Source organism: Falco peregrinus, chromosome 12 (assembly GCF_023634155.1).
Source record: "Falco peregrinus isolate bFalPer1 chromosome 12, bFalPer1.pri, whole genome shotgun sequence".
NCBI classification, from domain to species: domain Eukaryota; kingdom Metazoa; phylum Chordata; class Aves; order Falconiformes; family Falconidae; genus Falco; species Falco peregrinus.
The window spans coordinates 18,576,341-18,595,587 of record NC_073732.1 but is presented as its reverse complement, the minus strand read 5'-3'; the positions used below and the strand labels follow the sequence as shown (position 1 = coordinate 18,595,587).

General features: G+C 43.7%; 1 protein-coding gene across 1 annotated transcript in view; it reads right to left on the bottom strand.

Moving 5' to 3' along the window:
* The window catches only part of DIS3L2 (DIS3 like 3'-5' exoribonuclease 2), a 196,121-nt gene that overhangs the window by 116,269 nt on the left and 60,605 nt on the right, over nt 1-19,247 (bottom strand). The window contains 2 exon segments of the mRNA XM_055817148.1: nt 4,664-4,911; nt 6,087-6,193. Of these exon segments, the coding sequence (XP_055673123.1) occupies nt 4,664-4,911; nt 6,087-6,193 (355 nt within the window).

The following is a 19,247-nucleotide window of genomic DNA, read 5'->3' as shown; positions in this document are numbered from 1 at the left end:
ATGAGGCATCGGTTTTATCTCCCTCTCTCTCAGCAGTAACAGTAAAGCAGAGAAATCACCACTTCATTTCCAACGTCTAGTGCGGAGCTGGGAGATTAAGCAAGAATGAGCCCACAGGTCCGCAGGCCCACCAGCACCACCAAGGATGGATTGGAGAGAAGACAAGGAAAAAAAAAAAAAAAGAGGAAAAGAGAGGACATGTCACCCTACCAAACAGAAATGGCAAGGGCTTGAGTCTTAGGTGCCCCTTCTCTTGGAAGGGCAGGGTTGGGAAGTGCACCAGGAGGGCGGCTGGACATCTGCACGACAAGTCATGGAAAGCACCTCTGAATGCCAGAGTGCTTTCCAGCTCAGTCTTGAAACCCATGTTCTCTTGATCCGTTTACTGAAATTAGATTATGAGCCATAAGGGGTTTACCCAGAGGTTTGATATAGGACTAATATTTTTTTAATAGTAATTAACATTTGATTTACAGTGTTCCAGGGAACATTTCCCAAGTACCTTGAAATAAAAAGTGTACAACTGACTTTAATTGGGGCCATGTTACAGTCACGCAGACGCGATGACTTGCATCAGAGCAAAATCTGACAGGACAGCATGTGATCAAAGGTAACGCATATAGGATCACCAATGGCCCCAGAGTAACAGCCAGGCTGTAAAAGCACTCACAGGGCTCTGCAGCCACTGAGGGTAGCAAGAATAGTTCAAGAGGCTTATAAACAACAACAGGCACAGGGCCCAGCGGCAGTCATACGTTCACTCCCAGGGAGTCACAGTATCCGCGACATCCCAGGCTTGCATGTATCTCAGGGTTTTTTTTAAAATGTTAAAAGTAAAAAAGAAAAAAGAATTATAACGCTTACAGACGTAAACACTTCTTTTCTGTGACGCTGATGGGGGAGAATTACCTTGAATTCTTTGAATACCCTTAGCCTGTTGTCAGGCACGGTGGCAGCGTGCACTGAGAGGAACATGCCGTGGTAGGGGCACCGGGCAGGACACCGCTCAGGGTATTCCTCCAAATCAGCCATAGCTGCAAGCACACCAAACTGCTCCGAGTACCCACTCACCAGAGCTTTTGCTCCCATGAGTGTGCACCCAGGGAAGAGCCACACTCCTGCTGCCATCTTCTCCTTCATGGTGACCCTGATTGCATCTATTCGGCCACCCAGTTCTATAAACATCTAAGCTCTCTCCACTCCCCAGACTCAGCTTAAACAGGCCAGCATGTTCAAAGGTTACACGATAAGAGCTCTCCAAAAAGACAAAGCATAATTACATAAGGCTTGCTTCCTTTGGAAAGCCAGGCAGGCTCCCAAATGGGAGTGAATAAATTCCATGGGGACTTAACAACCTTACTCAGTCTCTCCTGGAGCAGACTTGTCCACAGCCATCCTACATGGAGGGTTTCTTTCAGCAACAGAACATCCTACACATCAATAAGCCACCATTCCTAGAGGAAACTTGTACAAGAGCAGGAGAGGGCACAGCAGGAAAGGCTGTCAGGCTGCTCCCACTGCACTGGGGCTGGAGCTCACAGGCAGAGCTGCACAGGTTTGATAAAGCCCAAAGGTCCCAGTGGAGATGGCAAGATGAATTCGAAACTTAGAATAAAATGCCAGAAAAGAAAGGAATTTAAGCCATTTGGATGGCTTTGGAAAGAGCATCAAGCGAAAGAACATCCTGCAACATTTCATTTTATTGCAAATGCCATGACAAATCTTTTCACCCTGACAGACCAATATCTAAGGCCCTGAGCTAGAATAGCCACAAGCCCCATGTGACACAGACGGATCAGTGATTTAACATTTTACTATTACTTTTTTTCTTTTTAATAGTCTCATCCATCATCATATGTGGGGGCAAAAAGATTCCACCTTAAACATCTCCAAAAGCGCAGAGATGTCTGGACTAATACTCTGAACAGCCCTGGACTCCAACACTGAGCAAAGGTCCCCAGAAAATAACTGTACATGGCAGTACTTGTAATATTTATCTGGAAAAGGAGACTATTTTAGAGCTATTTTGTTGTGCCTGCTACCTGAAGTAGGTGCAGTTAAATGGCATTTCACTGCCAGGGTAACATCACCTCACATGCAGGAGGGAGCACAGCAACACACACTCAGGGCATCACCAGCAGGACATGGAGCCATTAGTTCCTGCTCCTTCCCAGCATAAGCTGGGTGACAGGGTGGCCTTCAGAGGGGACAGTGTCTCACTGGTCACCACCAGGTGGCAATCACGACACAGAAACGCACCCCCCCTCCCCAAGGGGACCTCCAGGAACTGTCAGGTAGCTCCTGTGCAGGTGACCACCCTGGGTGGCCAGTGCAAGCGGCAAACTCATGGCCAGGGCATCCCACTGCTCCAGGCACACGTGGTCGCTGTGAAGACCAGACTATACCATTAACTGTGCTTGGAAACCCGGCACTGAACTTCCCAAGGGAAAAGGAAAGCTAAGGAAGGTGCATGGCCAGCTTGGGGGAGTTCAGGTGCAGGATGCTGTGTACCTGGAAACACCCAAGGCATCCAGGGGAAATGACTGCCCACTATGGAGCAAGTTTCCCTTGTCGTTCTTCCAGCAGACTTAGATGGTGCAGAGTGATGACCTACAGGCTCTTTAGTCCAGACACCTTCAAAATCATGGTGGTGCTGCCAAAGGGGTATCATGAAGTCTGTGGGCAGAAGTAATGGGTGCACAAGACAGTTCAAAAAACCAAGCATGCAATGAATGAGCTGCAGACCACCTGCCCTTCTCTCCTTCAGGTGGTGGGCCATGACTGGCAATACAGCTTATAAACCAGCCTAAAAGCAAACGGGAGTTTTGGGGGCCTTTAAGAGGTTTCCTTGTCTTTCAGTGTTTAAACAAGCATGTATTTATAGTAAAAAACAAAATGGGTCACTGGGGTTTTATGGTCCCATCTCCACAAGGCACTAACTGAAGCACAACAGAGTCCCAGAGGAAATGGCTATGTATGGAGACAATCATGGATGTTTTCTTTCCTGACAACACCCTTTACATCTTGGAAACTACCAAAACAGCCAGATGAGAGAATATACAATGCTGTCAGAAGCACAGATTAAAGACACAGATATTAGCCAATGAAAAAAAAAAAAAAAAAAGACATTAGCCCATCTTCCTAATTTCTCCATTTCTGCTGAAAATGGGGTTGTTCATGACAACAAGCCAAGCAGTACAATCACCCTCCAGTCTTTTCTCTGTTGGAATCAAAGACTACAAAGAAAATCTCTGCCAATAAGAAAGTTAGTCACAGTGAAGTTCACAGCACAGCCAGCCCCTAGTTAAGTGGGGCTCAGAGGGAGGCCACTTCAGTTCATGCCCTGCAGTTTAGCTAGGAGATAGAGTGACTTAACAGCTCATGTGGCTCTCGAGGAGTACATGTGAAACTTGCTACTACTGGGCACACAAAGCAGCTACAACTGATAACAAAGCTAAACTCAGGGAAACGGGGACCTCAGTTTAGTTTCTTTTAGCTCTAGGGCTGATAGATCTGTGCCAACATACCTACTCTCAACAACATTTAAAAAAAGTTTTATGTAAGTTTTAGGCTTTACCAGGAGTTTGAGCTGAGGACTCCAAAAACCACGGTGCATGCTGACACAGTATGTGAGCTCTGCTACCCCATCAGAACAGCTTTGCAAGGGGAAAAGAAAAATTGGGCTTTATGCCCAACTCCTATTACCAAACATGCTCCAGATTACATCCAGATCCCCATCACCTGTAAAATTTGACCACAACATTACCACAGGTCAGAGTTACCTACTCTGGGTCACCAACTAAACCAGGACTACTCAGTTTTTCCCAAGATAACTGAAAGGATTTATCAATGTCCACCATTTCTTACTGAGACCCATTCAACAGGAAACAGCATGGTCACTCCAGGTGGGAGCTTGGCACACTGCAGCTGTTCCCAAGAAAAGACTGAAAATGCTGAAAACTACAGGGTCTTCCTTGTGAAGGAACTTGTAGTCTGGATCCAGCCCAGTACAGGTCATTTGTGTAGCCCTGGCTTAAAATCTCCTCCTTCACGGCAGCGCCTGCAATTCGAACTCCAGAAACACAGAGTGCAACACCCTTCTCATCTACTTCAGAAATCAATGAATCTTCTCTTGATTCTAGTAGCCTTCCTCGAAGCAATGCAAATTAAACCCACAAAAATCTGTGACTTCTTTCTACTTCTTATCTGTAAATGCTTAAAAACCAAAGATGAGCCTCACAGCTACTGATCTTCCTCTGGCAGAGGTGAAATGCCTACACATTGGGTACTACTCCTACACAAAGGAAGGAAAGATTGAAAGGCTGCCAGCACCCACAGTGCTTGTGCTGGTCAGGCTAAGTACCTGTGTGTGTTCCCTCCAGACTGCAAGCTCTTCTGAGCAAAGACCATACGCTCATTAATACTGTGATGTGCCAGCACACTGAAGCAAGCACCAGAAGAAACTAACATTATGTAGCCATGAGATTAACTGGTGACAAGCTGTCCTTAACCTCATCACAGTTTATCCACCAAATACCAGAGGGATACAAGACAAGCATCTTGTTAACAGATTCCTGTCTCTACTGCATGTATCAAATTAAGTGAAATGAAGAATTCCAACTAGAAATCTCAGCCATCTCCACTTCCAATGGTAGCCACATACCCTGTTGCAAAGTTGCTGTCTTCTTTCCAGTCCACTATGCGACAGATGAAGAGCATGTTTGAATAGTCCTCAGGCCTCGTCACAAAGTCTGGAGGGCAATCAGCCAAGGACACATAAACCCTGGGCACTCTGTGGTCCACAGGTGAGAACATGGCACACCTCTTGTAGAGTTCACTGTTCTTGTCTGCCAGAAGCTTGATGAAGCCTGTAGCTGCTCGGGAATGCTTCTTTTCCAAAATATAGACCACCTGGAAGAGGCAAAGGTTTGCACAGTTAATGCCTTCAGAGAAACCTATATTCTTTAACAGGGATACACAGAGGCTTAGCAGAATTATCTGGAAAAATCACAAGGCCTGTATCATGTTTTCCCTGTGTGTGTGTGTGTGCATTTTTTAACTGAGTACCTATTTACAATGTATTTTCCTTGCCATCTTGCTCATGGCTATAGAAGAGGAAAGTGCCTTCCAAGTGCTAGCTCTCTACAGCAATTTTCTTGATTACAGAACAAAACCAGACAAGAAGCAGATGCTTCCAAATGCAGGGAATTAGCCACAACATACAAGCAACTCCTGTAATATCTTTCATTTGTATCCTCGGCCTGTGATTTCGGCATTTAGCACAGAACAAGCCAGTCCAAAAACAGTGCCGCTGGCAGATCCAATGCTAACCACAGGAAAGGATGTGCTGTGGGGAATTTGGCAGTTGTCTCCTCCTCTCTGTGCCTTCTGAAGTTAGGGGGTATTTTACCTTTATACAAGACAGCTTTGAAAAGAGTAATAAATTACAGTATCACTAAATAATTGTTCCAGAGGGGTGTTCATCCAGGCTATATTTTTGTAGCCCATAATAAATCACCGGGTAACAGAAATATTATAGCTGACTTCCTAAGCTTATACAGAAGAGTCCTTCCAGAAGGTTTCAGGAGCTGCACCTCTGTGCAATTCTGAGCACTAGAACTGTCATGCTGGATGAGACCAGAGGGCAGCCCAGCCCACCACGGGGACCAGAATCAGAGGCTGCAAGGGAAAGCACAAGGCATGAAAGTGACCTGATCCAGCAGTCCTCTTCTTGTCTCTTAGCATTCAGAGCCTGACTCAAATCTTGAACCAACAGCACTAGCAGCCTTTCCAAAGTCTCTAAAAATTAATTCTGACAACTTTGGATATCCTGACACTCATATTAGTATCCAATCCTTTTCCTGGATCTTTCTAAGTAATTCTGCACAACAAACAAAGGGAATTTAAACTAGGATAATTGGTAAAAATAACAAGACACTTGATTTTTATCAGATTGGACAATTACTCTTTTTGAAACGGGGAATGAGATTCAAAGATCAACAGACAAAGACTACAGGGCGGCCAGGGCTGGTCTCCTTCAGCCTGCGGGAGTGCACGCATGCTCACTTGTCCCTCCATGGAGTTACCTTGGCTGTCCTTTGAAGAAACTTATCTGGGAGGAGTCTGAGATCATTCACCTTAGGTCCATCATCTTGCTTTGTTTTGTGCACACCAGGGATCCCAACAGCCTTTGCTGCATCAAAAAAACACAACAGTTACTGTAGCAATTCCCATGACAAATTCGTGTGGGGCCTTTGCTGTGCACTACAATACAAGGTGCATGTAGTAGACTTATTTAAAAGGAAAAAGATCTCTCAAGTGTTAGAATAGCCAAGCATGAGGCAATTACTTCTCCAGACTACCACAGAGAAAAGATATATGTCCACTTACCATATAGATCTGCTGAAAACCAACAAAAATCAAAATAAATCCCAACTTTACAAGTAGAACCATACCAGCCATAATAAACTAAATGGTGGAAAACACATTCTGTTTATTAAATACTAAGAACTACATGAATTTCCTGGTATTTGTTAGTTGAAGTCATTAACTTCATTAACTGAAGTAGTCCTTCAAGTACATACATTTAATATTTAATTTCCTTTAAAAATACTATGCAGGGTTATAAAATGCATGTTTATCTTTGAAACTGAAACCGTATCTACTAAGCTGACACTCTTCCACTGTGGATCAGGATTATGAAAAGGTTTCATGAAAGTAATCGGTATATATGACAAATAGCTCCCTCCCCCTGGAATCTCTTGACCAGATGCCAATAATCTTTAAATCAACTAATTTCTAGTTTGCAGTTTTCAAATATTCAAATGTCTGAGTTTGGAAGTATCTGCTACAGGTGGCTGGCACACCGAATGCATTCAGCATTTACAAACTTCCAAAGCAATTTTTGCCATGGAGAAGGCTGGGACCAGTCTCTTCTTGAGCCGCTTCCCTGCTGCGGGCCAGTGGTTACTGGTCTGACAGCATTTTTTGGATGGGAACATCCACATACTCGTCTGGAGGGCTCGTGGAAGATGGCTGCCTTTTTCTACTTGTATGGCAATCGCATCCATCTCAAGCACAGGTGCTAAAATCAGGCCTTGAGTGTTCAAAAGAAGTTTTGCTTTCTTAAAGAGAGACCGTGACACCAACCAAGTTTCAAGGGATGTGGCTGTCACTGTTTCCCTTAGAAGACATGAGATAAAGCAGCATTTCGCTGAAGACCATGCTAGAGCAGGGCCGCAGCGCTCGCGAATGCAAGAAAGACGCAAGGAGGGCAGCGGTGATGCACAGACCCTGGCCCCCAGATGACACCCATCTGCCCCGCAGGGACCCTTGATGGAGGCTGCTGGTGACATGACAGATGAAGGGGGCTGGGCTGCGGGAGGGGCGGCTGCAGCTGCCGGCAGTGCCAAGCAGTGCCAGGGCACTGGGGACTGACACTCGGGGGGAGCCGGGGGGGCAGCAGCTTGCCCCGAGGGGAACGGCTGTGCACCACCATCACAAGGGCACGTTCACAGATGGTCCTGCTGCTGCAGACGGCCTGGGTTGCCTTCGGGCAACGTCATCCCAGCAGTCGTTTGACAATGACAGCTACCGCTCTAATGACAAACGCTGGTTCTCATATGCCACTAATTATCCCCAGCTTTGCCTTCTGATACAAAGCTCTTCAGACTTCGCCTCTCCCCAGAGACCATCTTTTTCAGAAGAATCTAAGTGACTTTTATTTTATCTTTACCGACTTGCTAGCGAGGCCAAGAGGAGGATGGACAGATATTCAGGGGTTTAAATAAAACTCTACTTTCCTAAAAAAAGCAGCAGTAGTAGCAGCAGCAAACCCATTTCTCTTTTACTTCTCCTACTGAAATGGAGTCAGATTTGCCACAGCCAAGGTTACTAAGGGATAAAACCACCCAGAGTTTCATGGTGACAAACAAGTTGGGGGAAAAAACTGCTCAGATAATTATAAACAGTTTAAAAAGTGGGGATATCCAATTTACCTCATTTGCTTACCTCCTCCAAGATCTTTGCTACCTGAAGGTCATACCAGGCAACCGGTTAGTAAAGAATAAAAGCAAGAGGCCATTTTGTTTTCTCATAAATTTTCAAGCCATCAGTTAATAGTCATAAGTTTACCATGTGCCAACCATAAAGACAGCTAGGACAAAGAACAGGATGATCTGGAACAAAGAAACCCTAGCAAAGCCAGAGGGCAAGGGAGGTTGGTGGCCTTCCAAAGGCCATGCCTTCAGGCACACCTGCCACTAGCCCAGGGCTTTACTGGAGTAAACTTCTCCCCACAGAACAGCACATACTAGTTGGAAGAGAAACTAGATCTAAACATGTTTGGGGAAAAAAGAGCGAGCTGCATTTGCTGCTTTCCCAGCATAGCAGAACAGCAGCAGCAACTCGAGGTCCAGCAGGCAAGAATGAGAACAGCACCAGGAGCCATGTGAGGAACATGCCCTTGTTAGTGCTGCCTTCTTTCCACTTATCCTTCCAACTCCCGGTTCTCCAAGAAGTTGCTTGGATTTTTTCACTGAAACAGCTTTCCCTGAAAAAAAAAGGAGCCAGCAGTGACATCTTGAGAGATATCACACACACATGCAAAAGCACAGAAGTACCAGGACGAAGCTGTCAAAGGGAGCATGGCAAATTGGTGACCAGAGCTCCCTTTGCCTGGGATGAAGAACATGCAGGGCTAGGGCACTGCCCCCTGTCCTGCTGAAGCTGAGCCCCACGTGAACCCAGTACAGATACCAGAAAGCTTCTAAATTCTCACTGTGGCACGTGGTAGAACTTCCCTTTTCCCTTCACAGCCAACATTAAGCAGGTGGCCTTTGGCTGGCTGGAGAATCATCATCTTCTTCAGGGGTGTCTCCAGTTCCAGCATCCCTACCAAAAAATCCTGGGATTATTAGAGACCCAAGCAGACAGAGCCTGGGATTATTAGAGACCCAAGCAGACAGAGCCTGGGATCTACAACTATACCAGCAATAGAAAGAAAGAAAGCAGCAAATCCCAGCCATCTACTTAATTCCTACCCATCTTTCCTAATCAACTTCAGTATCTAAAAGGTCATCGCATACATTTGCTAATGGGGAATGCTCCTGAAACAAGGCCCAGGGAAGACGACACACAAGGAACTCTACTCCTGGGGCCAAGAGAAGTGGACTTCTCTATAGCTTGCAGTTGCTGCTTTTGAAGTCAAAATTCTGTCAGTACCAGGGCTACATCTAACACTCGGGAGCCTACCACAGCAAAGCACCAGCAATGAGAGCTCCCTGTGACAAACCCGCTGCTCAGAAAGGACAGCTACCCAGATCCAGTGCCCACCTGACTCAATTCTCAAATTACTGCACAGAAATCTCAGTCTCAACAGCAATAATCAGCCACAAGAGTCTGATACCCAAGTCCCCTAAATACGCTTCTGACAGTCCCTCTCCTTCACCGCACAGCCCCCTTCCCTCCAGTGAAAACGGAATTCGGTGGGTGGGCAGAGGGGAGGTATCAGGGCCCCACTGGAGACTGGTGGTCTAGAAAATCTGAGCTGGGAGACACAAACATCTCCCACAACAGGGCAGAGCCACGGAGGCAATCCCAAAGGAGAGCTAACTTCTGAGAGGAGCAGGATTTTGAGCAGGGGAGGTAGGAAGAAAGTCCTTGCATTATGCCAAACTTAAAATGAATTATTCTGACCCCTTTACTGCAGTGGTTATCCAATGACCATTCAATATTTCCACCCTGGGCAAAGACATGTTTTCTGAGAAAGATTTACTATGTTAGCTTGGGCAATACTTCATAAGCTTATCTTACAGTGAAAACACACTTCAGCAACTAGGATCCAGTGAAACTGCATTATAATCTCAGTGTTTTCCTTTCAGCGATTATCCGACAAACCAAAACTGTAATAGTCTTACTTAAAAAAAATTAGGCACTAGATACAAAAAGCAACTCAAATTAGTTATGTTATTACCAACAAAACAGATCCAGGACACATGGAATTTGCCTCTCTCTGTAAGCGATCAGTTTAGGCAACTTCAATACACACTTAGATTTGCCTGACAGGCATTCCTAGGTCAAACTTTTTTTTTTTTCAAAGCCCCCCAGATTTTCTTTTACAATTAAATTACTGTGAGATTAAAAGGTGGCCAAAGCAGACCAAAAGTCATCAGACTAGAATTCTGATCACTTGTGACAGATCCAAAATTATTTTCACTGGGTTTGCATTGGTCACTGGAAATTTGCAATTCTGTCCAAAAAGAATACAATTAAAGATGCAATATCCAGTTGCAAATGAAAATATATCGCAGTTTCAGATCTCAAAAACAACTCACTGGGAAAAAAAAATCTCCCTCCCTGGATGGAAAGAAACAAGTTTTTTTTAAAAAAAAAAAAGTTTAATGTTTGCTACTTTAGCTAGACAAAAAAACCCAAAAATATGCTTGAGAAGTTAGTTGGCTTACTCTACATGGGCATATCTAAGAATCCCATCAGAAGGCAGTATTGATAGGAAGCTTTAAAAAAAGAAAATACTGCTCTTCAGCTTACTGACACTTACTAACAACACTTAGGTTCTCTGATGTCTGCTTCAGTAAGCAGTTTTCAGCATATTATGTTTTAGTACCAAATATATAAGGGAAGCATAAAACAAACCAATTCATTACAAATATATCAAGGATTGTGTGTCACATTCAAAAAGGATGTGGTTTTGGAAGTTCTGTCTATATCAATGCAAGGGACATGGAAATGAAAACTCCCTTCAACCAAAAAGAGATACGTTCAAATGCATGCACAGATTTGCCCTGGGTTACACTGTTCTGCTACAATCTTCATCTTTAGGAACAATGAGAAGGAAACATGTTGCTGTTTAGAAGACTGTACAAGGGCTCTTCACATTCTGCTGCTGATGTTTATTGGCACATAACAGGTTTTTCCTCCGGAACACAAAACTTAATGGTATGAACCAGCGGTTCGCATCACACTCAGTCCTTCCTTCACTAAATAAACCAAAACATAAGGTTTTGAGGATCAAAGCAAAGGGATCTGGTTTCTTAGAAACACTTGTTCCTCCCTGGATGATTTCAGTTCCTACAAAGTTATGTTGGTACCTAAAGAGGTAGGAACTCTGAGCTTCTCCTCATCTTCGCAGATTTCTCCCCCATGGAGTCCACAGTACAGAGGTCCAAGTGAACCCTCTCTGAAGTCTCATCTTGCAGACCAAAGAGCCCCTCCTCCCTACACAAAGTGCCCTTTTGCCAGGTACCAGGTACTATTCAAAACTGGAATTTATTTTAAACAGGCTTTATAAGAAGGTTCACTTAAGAAAATATCACGCAAGAAGCAGTACTTTGTGAGTATTTGTATCTCCACACACAGAGCTCTCCCCCTGTGATGGAGGGAAGACAGGCACTTCACTGTGATGAGACTGTTAAGCCAACAGCTTTGGAATTAAATACATGCAGCCTGTTCAACATCAGCCTAACAGCTCCTGTGTGCAATGCAAGAGGGCTCTGCAGGTAAGAAGCAAAGCTGCTCCAAAGCTGTCTCAGGAGCAGCACTCCTGAGTGTCTCGTCACAGACCTGTGCATCTAATGAACAAGATTAACTTCCTTAGAGATGTTTATTTTGAATTTTCATTTAATCAGACTCACCCTGCCACAGCTGTTCATGTCTAAACACCTGAACTCACACACCTGCATGCCCAATGGCACAGTGAAGATGAGGGCCAGGAGATCAGATGGTCCACAAGGAGACTTTTGAAGGTGCACAGGCAGGAGGCAGACCCTCAGAGAAGTGAAGGAAAGGCATAATAATGGATGCGTACAGCAGAGAGACAATCATCTCAACACAGAGCAAAGGCAATGTGAAGAGGTGAGTATAGCTGGCTTCCTTAAACACACAAAGCAGCCAAGCATATAATTATTTACTTATATTTAGCCACCTCCCTCCACAAGGAAGGATGGAGGAGATGGCAGAATGATGAGATAAGAGCGTCACTTTTCCTTGGAACCCTCAAAGCCTCATCCACAACAAAGATTCAGCATCATTTTGGGAAGCTACCGTCCAGCCCAACAGATCAAATCAGCTGCCTCAGTAGCCACGTAACATTACTACAACCACCACACAGGTACTCGGGGCTCCTGGCCCTCTCATGTCCTTCCGAAGTTGCCAGTCAACAGCAGGGTTGGAAGCTTTATTGCGACAGACTTAACCCTCCAAAAAAAATCAGGTAGTGTTGCAGTCTACATAAATACGGTTTTGTTACATTAATAGCAAGTAAAAATATAATGCTACAGAAACATTTCCATTGAGTATTTTGCCTATCTACTTAATGTTCTTCCTTCCTGCATGTGCATTTGTTCCCAAAGTGTGTGTGTCCAATTTCACTACTGCATGGAAAATATGTTAGCTGAATGAATCCTAATCTGATTCATCCCGGAAACCTTGCTGCTAACAATGACCGTACTCTAATATGTTTATCTTCACACCCACCATTCATTCTCAGTATCATGCCCTCTCACTTACTTGACCTAAACTTGTAACTCAAAGGAGAAACACAGGTGAATTCAGGAACATGTGGTAGTATGCTGAACTTAATCAAATTCCTGTTACCTAATTGTGTAAGCAATTGGGTTGTTTTTGTGGGGTTGGGGTTTGGGTTTTTTTATTTGGCCTTACTTAAGAAGTCTTTGGGGGTCAAGATAACTTACTAGGGAAAAACAGCATAAGAAGCTTTCCCAACATTAACTTCCATTGCAAGCTTCAGCTGTGCAACAGGAGAATAACTGGAGCTTATTCAGCCCACAGCATTTAATCAATGCAACCGTAAAACCCAATTTGTTCAATAACAGTAGAACACTTTTCTTAAGTTGCTATACTGTTTATTCTTCAAGAAATCTATGCTCTCATTTAAGAAAAGTTACAGCAACAATCAAAAGAGCTAGATCCAAAGACCCACAAACATGAACTTAGGATAAACTAATACAGAGCTGTCTCGGGCAGCTGAAAAAGCTCCAGCTTCTCTGCTGGTTTTCCAGGCTTCAGCAGAGTGAAACCGATCTGATTTTTGACAGTTCCACCTCAAGGATTTCTATTAAAAGCCGTGTAACTGAGAAGATTTCCTGGTGAGCGTTCACTCTGCTGTGGCCTAGAAATGTTAAGAGCTATGCAGTAGAGACGAGCCATCTCCAGAAAGCTGCAGGCTAGGAAAGAAGCGTGAAGACTCCTTAAAAGCACTCAGTGAATGGGAGCCTCTGAAGAAGGGGGAAAAGAACAGTTATTCCTTCCAGCAGTCAGTGACACTGGTGGGCTCCAAATTTGTCAGATATTTCATGGCAGCTAAACTGAATGAAGGGGTAACCTGAGCAGAGCACAGGGACAATACGGTGTCCAGATTCTCGTCACCATCATCCTTTCCCTACCAGCCTTGGCCAAGGAGAGGAATAGCAGTATCTCTCTGAACTCTGCCTTATGCCAATATGACACTGCAAACTGCAGAAGGACTCCAGGTGCCAGATGAAGACACAAAAGGCACCTTGTCAAGCTTAAAAGAAGAGAGAGAGATCACAAAAGCAAAGAGGGGGCATGGAAGTGCATGAGGAGGCGCAGAACTGCAAAAAGGGACTGAACTCCAGATTATCAATACAGTTTTCTTCTTTGCTAGAAGGATGCAAAAACCTTTCTACAGCATCACCTTGGGAAAAGAATGGCTTAATGCACTATCACACAACCATATAGTGAAGTTACCAAATGCCACCATTTCTGTCAAGCCAAGCAATCCCAAAATACTCAGTAACAGCCTCCAGCCAGGACCAGAATGGACACCAAGCAATTTTAGGTTATAATTTCTGACCTTACCAGGGCTACTAGAGACTGACAGTCACACTTGACTTGAAAAGAGATTGACCAGTGTCCACACAGCCAATGCTGAACTGACAGGGAGACAGGAGCAAGTTCTGCAGCATCTCCAACCCAAATTCTGTTGATTCTACCTGTTAGCCATCAGCTATTTGATTCAGTTTTCCATCACACAATCGGCTGAGTTAGCTGTCAGTTTACTCCGCATGTAAACAAGCTATTTTTATTCAAACTTCATTACATCAAAGCAGTGAGTAAGCCTCAGACATTCACATATTCAAACTCTGATTAGCAGAAGTGTAGGTCTAAGTGGAAATCCTGAACAAACACAACTATCTGATCACTGCCAGGGCAGCTGGTCCACCAGCTTGATGATTTCTGTGAGCCACGCCGTGGGAAGCAGGATATTTTGTGTATCTGGTAAAGTAAGACCTCTCATGAGAAGAGCTGCAAAAAGCTGAGCAAACTAGTTTGACAAGGATAGCTTTTGGCATAGTGACACAGTTTTACAAATTTTTATATTAATATCCTTTTGCTAAAAAAAGTCTGAGGCACTTTTATGAGCACAGTTGCCATTCTCAAGAGTGCAACTGCTACTGTTCAATTGCTGATGTTTCCTTATCAGAGAATTTTGATTCCAATATTTAACAAGAGACAGCTCACATTTGTATGAAACTCATGTGACACGCCAGTCTGTATAGGGATACAGCATTGTAAAGTATTGTGTACAGAACATGCTGCACTTTTCCTGGGTTGAGAGGACACAGAGAAGTTTCTATTTTTTATTACATATTGAAATGTAGTATAAGGAAAATCCTTCTACTGTAGCAACAAGTCACAGAAGTAATGTATTCCAGCTCAGCACTAAGTGGCAAGATAAAAGTTACATTACTTCTGTTGCGGTAGTCAATGTGAATGAGGATTAAGGAAAAGAATTACACATCTGGCAAAGGTCATGTCAACAGGCAGATGACTTCTAAGGACAGCAGTGAAACAGAGTAAGCTGAGGTCTCAGGGTAAAACAGAGGACTTGCATGACATTTACCACACACTACAGAGAATTAATCTTTTCTGTGTACACAATATTGTTCAGACTAGCACCAGGGTGCTATTTCCTTGTCCTCTGCCTGCATTTCAATAGGGCGTAGATACCCCAGAGAGGGTTTGAAGGACACTAGTAAGGGAGCTGAGAAACTTTCTTCAGGGTCCTTATTGTTACTGTCTTTGTAAAGAAAAAGAACAGAATGTTTATTCTCCATGTGGAGATATTTACACCTTGGAAATGGAGCTGAAAAAGCAAGAGGAAAGAGATTTCCAACCTTGCTAAAGAAGACCTGCCTCCAATGACCAAAACTTAACAATAAGACAACTTAACTTTGGAACAAGGCAATATTGCTTTTTGTGTAGAACAGCGTGCTGAAGAGGAAAAGTGATGCTAGCTCATCACTTCCTACATCAGACACTTTTCTGAAGATAATCTGTAACCCAACTACTTTGCAAGAAGAGTTCACTTGACCAGGACAGCTGCTCACAAGTGTGTCCTGGCTTTGGCTGCAATGGAGTTTATTTTCTTTTCAGTAGCTGGTGCAGTGCTGTGTTTTGGATTTGGTGTGAGAACAACATTAATAGCACACTGATGGTTTTAGTGGTTTCTTGCTAATTTTTATACTAAGTCAAGGACTTTTCAATTTTTCAGGCCCTGCCTGGGAGAGGGCTGGAGGGGCACAAGAAATTGGGAGAGAGCACAGCCAGGACAGCTGACCCAAACCAGCCAAATGGATACTCCATACCACAGAACATCATGCTCAGCGTATCAACTGGGGGGAGCTGGCCAGGAGGGACCGATCACTGCTTGGGGACAGGCTGGGCATCAGTCAGCCGGTGGTAAGCAGTTGTATTGTGCATCACTTGGTTTGGTTTCTTTTCCCTTTTGTATTGTATTCCTCTCTCCCCCTCTCTCCTTTTAATTACAATCATTATTATTATATTTTAATTATTAAATTGTTCTTATCTCAACCCACAAGTTTTACCTTTTTTCCCCCCCCAATCTCCTCCCCATCCCTCAGGTGGGTGGGGAGTGAGCAAGTGGTACTTAGTTGCTGACTGGGGTTAAACCACAACACAGAGAAACATCAATTATGAACTTTCACTTAAATATCCCTGAACAAAGCAAGAATGATGCATTTTTGTGAGCACAAGAACTTTCAGAAAGTACATGGGCTGAGAATCGGGCTGAATGTGATGGTGTCTTCACTTCTGTAAACCTCTCTCTTGCTTACCCCATCCCTTCTGGGGTCTTATGCAGAGAAGGGCAGGAAGTACAGCTCTGATAACTGCAGCACTTGGTGATGACACATCCAACATCTGAGTCTCAGCCTGCAGCCCCACACAAACAGTTTCTACCAGTTTGCTTTAAGCCCCACAGAGGCACAGGAAGCCCATCATACAATGACTTCAGGGAAATTCAATCCACTCAAATCTGGGCCGTAATCAGTGTACACAATGCTTCAATGCTTCAGAGCTTCTGATGGCAAGAGCCAATCCCAAATTCTTTGCCCCAGCGTGTAACTAGAGATGGAGGGGGTGACTGTGCTCTGAAGAGTAACAGTGCCACAACAAGGGATGGGACACAAGGCCAGGGTCAAAAAGATATCAAAAAAGCCTGCACTCCCAGTGTTGACCCAGAGTGCTCTTATTTCAAATGACATGTCTACTTTTATTCTTCGTGGTTTTCATTCTGACCATCAGCAGCAGAACAAATGAGCCAGCAACAGAGACAGTGTAATGCTATTCCTCTGTCACAAAGGACAAAAGCCATCTAGCAACTGAGAGGCAGCAATCTGCAGAGCTTGTGTATATGCACAAAGATTTGAGCACCATATCAACGTGACTGGGGGTTTTTGCCCCAAAATGAGTAAAATTTACTTTTGATTCTATTAAAGTAGCTATGGATATTTTTCACCCTCAGAAATCTGGTGGGGTTTTTGCTTAGTTTGGATTTTGTTTAGGTCATATATATGGATCTGTTTATACATACACACACATGTATGCATATACATACTTAAAGTGCACATGAGAATACGATACACTGTTTCTTGATTTTATTTTATTAAATATGATAGCATCTTTGTTCAGCCTGAAACCTTCAGACTTCCCTATGTTAGGGAAATAAAGAAGAAAGCCCAGTACAAGTGTTCACTTATGAGTTGCACTGGCCAAAAATTATTTCTCCTGCTTCTTTCTGTGCATAAGGCCATGCAATGAGTCTGTGTCATAAATCCTACAAAGCAATGCTCTCAGGGAAAGTAAGGAAAGCACTGGTTTTGGTGGGTCAGCAGGAAATCTCCCCATGGGATCTCATCTCCCATCCACCTCTCTCTGTTTTGCTGCAGTAGTCATTTCAGGCAAAAGGGATATAACACAAAAGAAAAGGCTCATATGCAGTTTACTTAAAAGAAAAGTTCAATGGGCAGCATCAGGCAAGCAGCCCTCCCAGGGCAGACCCACGTTACAGAGGGTCCATCACTTCCATCACTACAGTTCAACCCTGCAAAGCGCTCTGCCTCCTGATGCCAGTACCACATTTCAGTGGATGGCCTTAGAAGTCAAGAGGGTATTATACTCTAAGGCTAAGTTCTGGCTTGAAGAAGTGTATGTTTGGTCCTTTTAAAAAAGCATTTTGAGCCACACCTGTGAAGGCTGAATTTGGCAGGATCTTTTCTTTTTTAATGACAGTTATCACTGATGCTAGAATAACTATAGCTGTTTTCCAGGCAAGACTTAAAATATGGGTAAGTGATGATATGAGAAATTGCATGAAAGACAGGAAACAAGCCAAAGCAATCATCAACTGCTCAAAAACACCTTCAGAAAAAGCAGCATCGTAAACTTTATATGTATGAAAAAAAAAAAAAAAGGCAGGCATTAAAAAGCAGAGCAAGAAGAAACTCGAGAAAAATCCATATGGGTTATATAGCCAGAGAAGCTGAAGCAACTATTAAAAGAGGCGATAGCAAAATACAAACTCAGCAGAAATCTAACTGGCACACTCACACCAGCCACAAGGCTTGTTAAGGATGAACATGGAAAGGCCTTGAAAACAGTTGGCTTAGGCAACTGCAATGGAAAAGTAAGTTGGATTTCAACTGTGTAGACAATAAGCTGATGTAACATTTGCCCTACAAATATTCCCTCAAGATAGAATTAAATGGCAAAAACCACTTGGCACAGATTTTAAGAGATGTCTTGATAACCTCCAGTACAGATCACTCCAGAGCATTTCAAGGAACTATGATGCACCAAGAAAAGTAACTTTCATCAAGCCTTTACACTGAAGTACAATCATACAGGTAAAGTAAAATATTGGGTCAAGTTTGTATTTATTTTTAGATGCTGGTATCAAACTAGAATGTATTTCTCTGAATTTTAATTTGGCATTGCTATCAGAAGAAACAAAGATGCATCAAACACGACACATGACTCAGGAGCATTTTAGGAGATTTGAAATTGTCAAATCAAAAGTGGCAGCTCAACAGTATGTAGCTATAACACAGTGTCCAAGACTGCAAAAAAAGATGAGGTTAATAACTGGCTGTGTAAAACAAAAAAAGACAAGTAACTCCCAATTCAAGCCCTACGCTGGAAAGTAACAGAACAAGATGGAAGTTGGTTCACACACCTTGACAGTAACTCAGAGACAGTGGAGGTACCCAGAAGGAAATAGCATCACAAACTGGTGAGGTGGCAGCTCCATTCATAAGCTGAAACCAATGTTTTGTTTATAAAAACTGCAACACTTCCACTCATGTAGTTTCCAGTTTTATTAATAGACAGGTGTGAAAAACTGAAGTCTACCAACAGTATAGGCAGAGGTCTGTGCATCTTCATAGAATAATAGAAACCTTTAAGCTGGAAAAGACCTTTGAGATCATCAAGCCCAACCATTAACCCAGGACTACCAAAGTCCATCACTAAACCATGTCTCAAAGCACCACATCGAGGCGTTTTTTAAACACCTCCAGGGATGGTGATTCCACCTCCTCCCTGGGCAGCCTGGGCCAATGCTTGACCACCCTTTCAGTGAAGAATTTTCCCAAATATACAATCTAAACCTCCCCTAGTGCAACTTGAGGCCACTTCCTCTTGTCCTATCGCTTGCTACTTGGGAGAAGAGATCAACAACCACCTCACTACAACCTCCTTTCAAGTAGTTGTAGAGAGCGATAAGGTCTCCCCTGAGCCTCCTTTTCCCCAGGCTAAACAATCCCAATTGCCTCAGCCACTCCAAGACTGGTTCTCTAGATCCTTCACCAGCTCTGTTGCCCATCCCTTTGGACACGCTCCAGCACCTCAGTGTCCTTCTTGTCGTGAGGGGCCCAAAACTGAACACA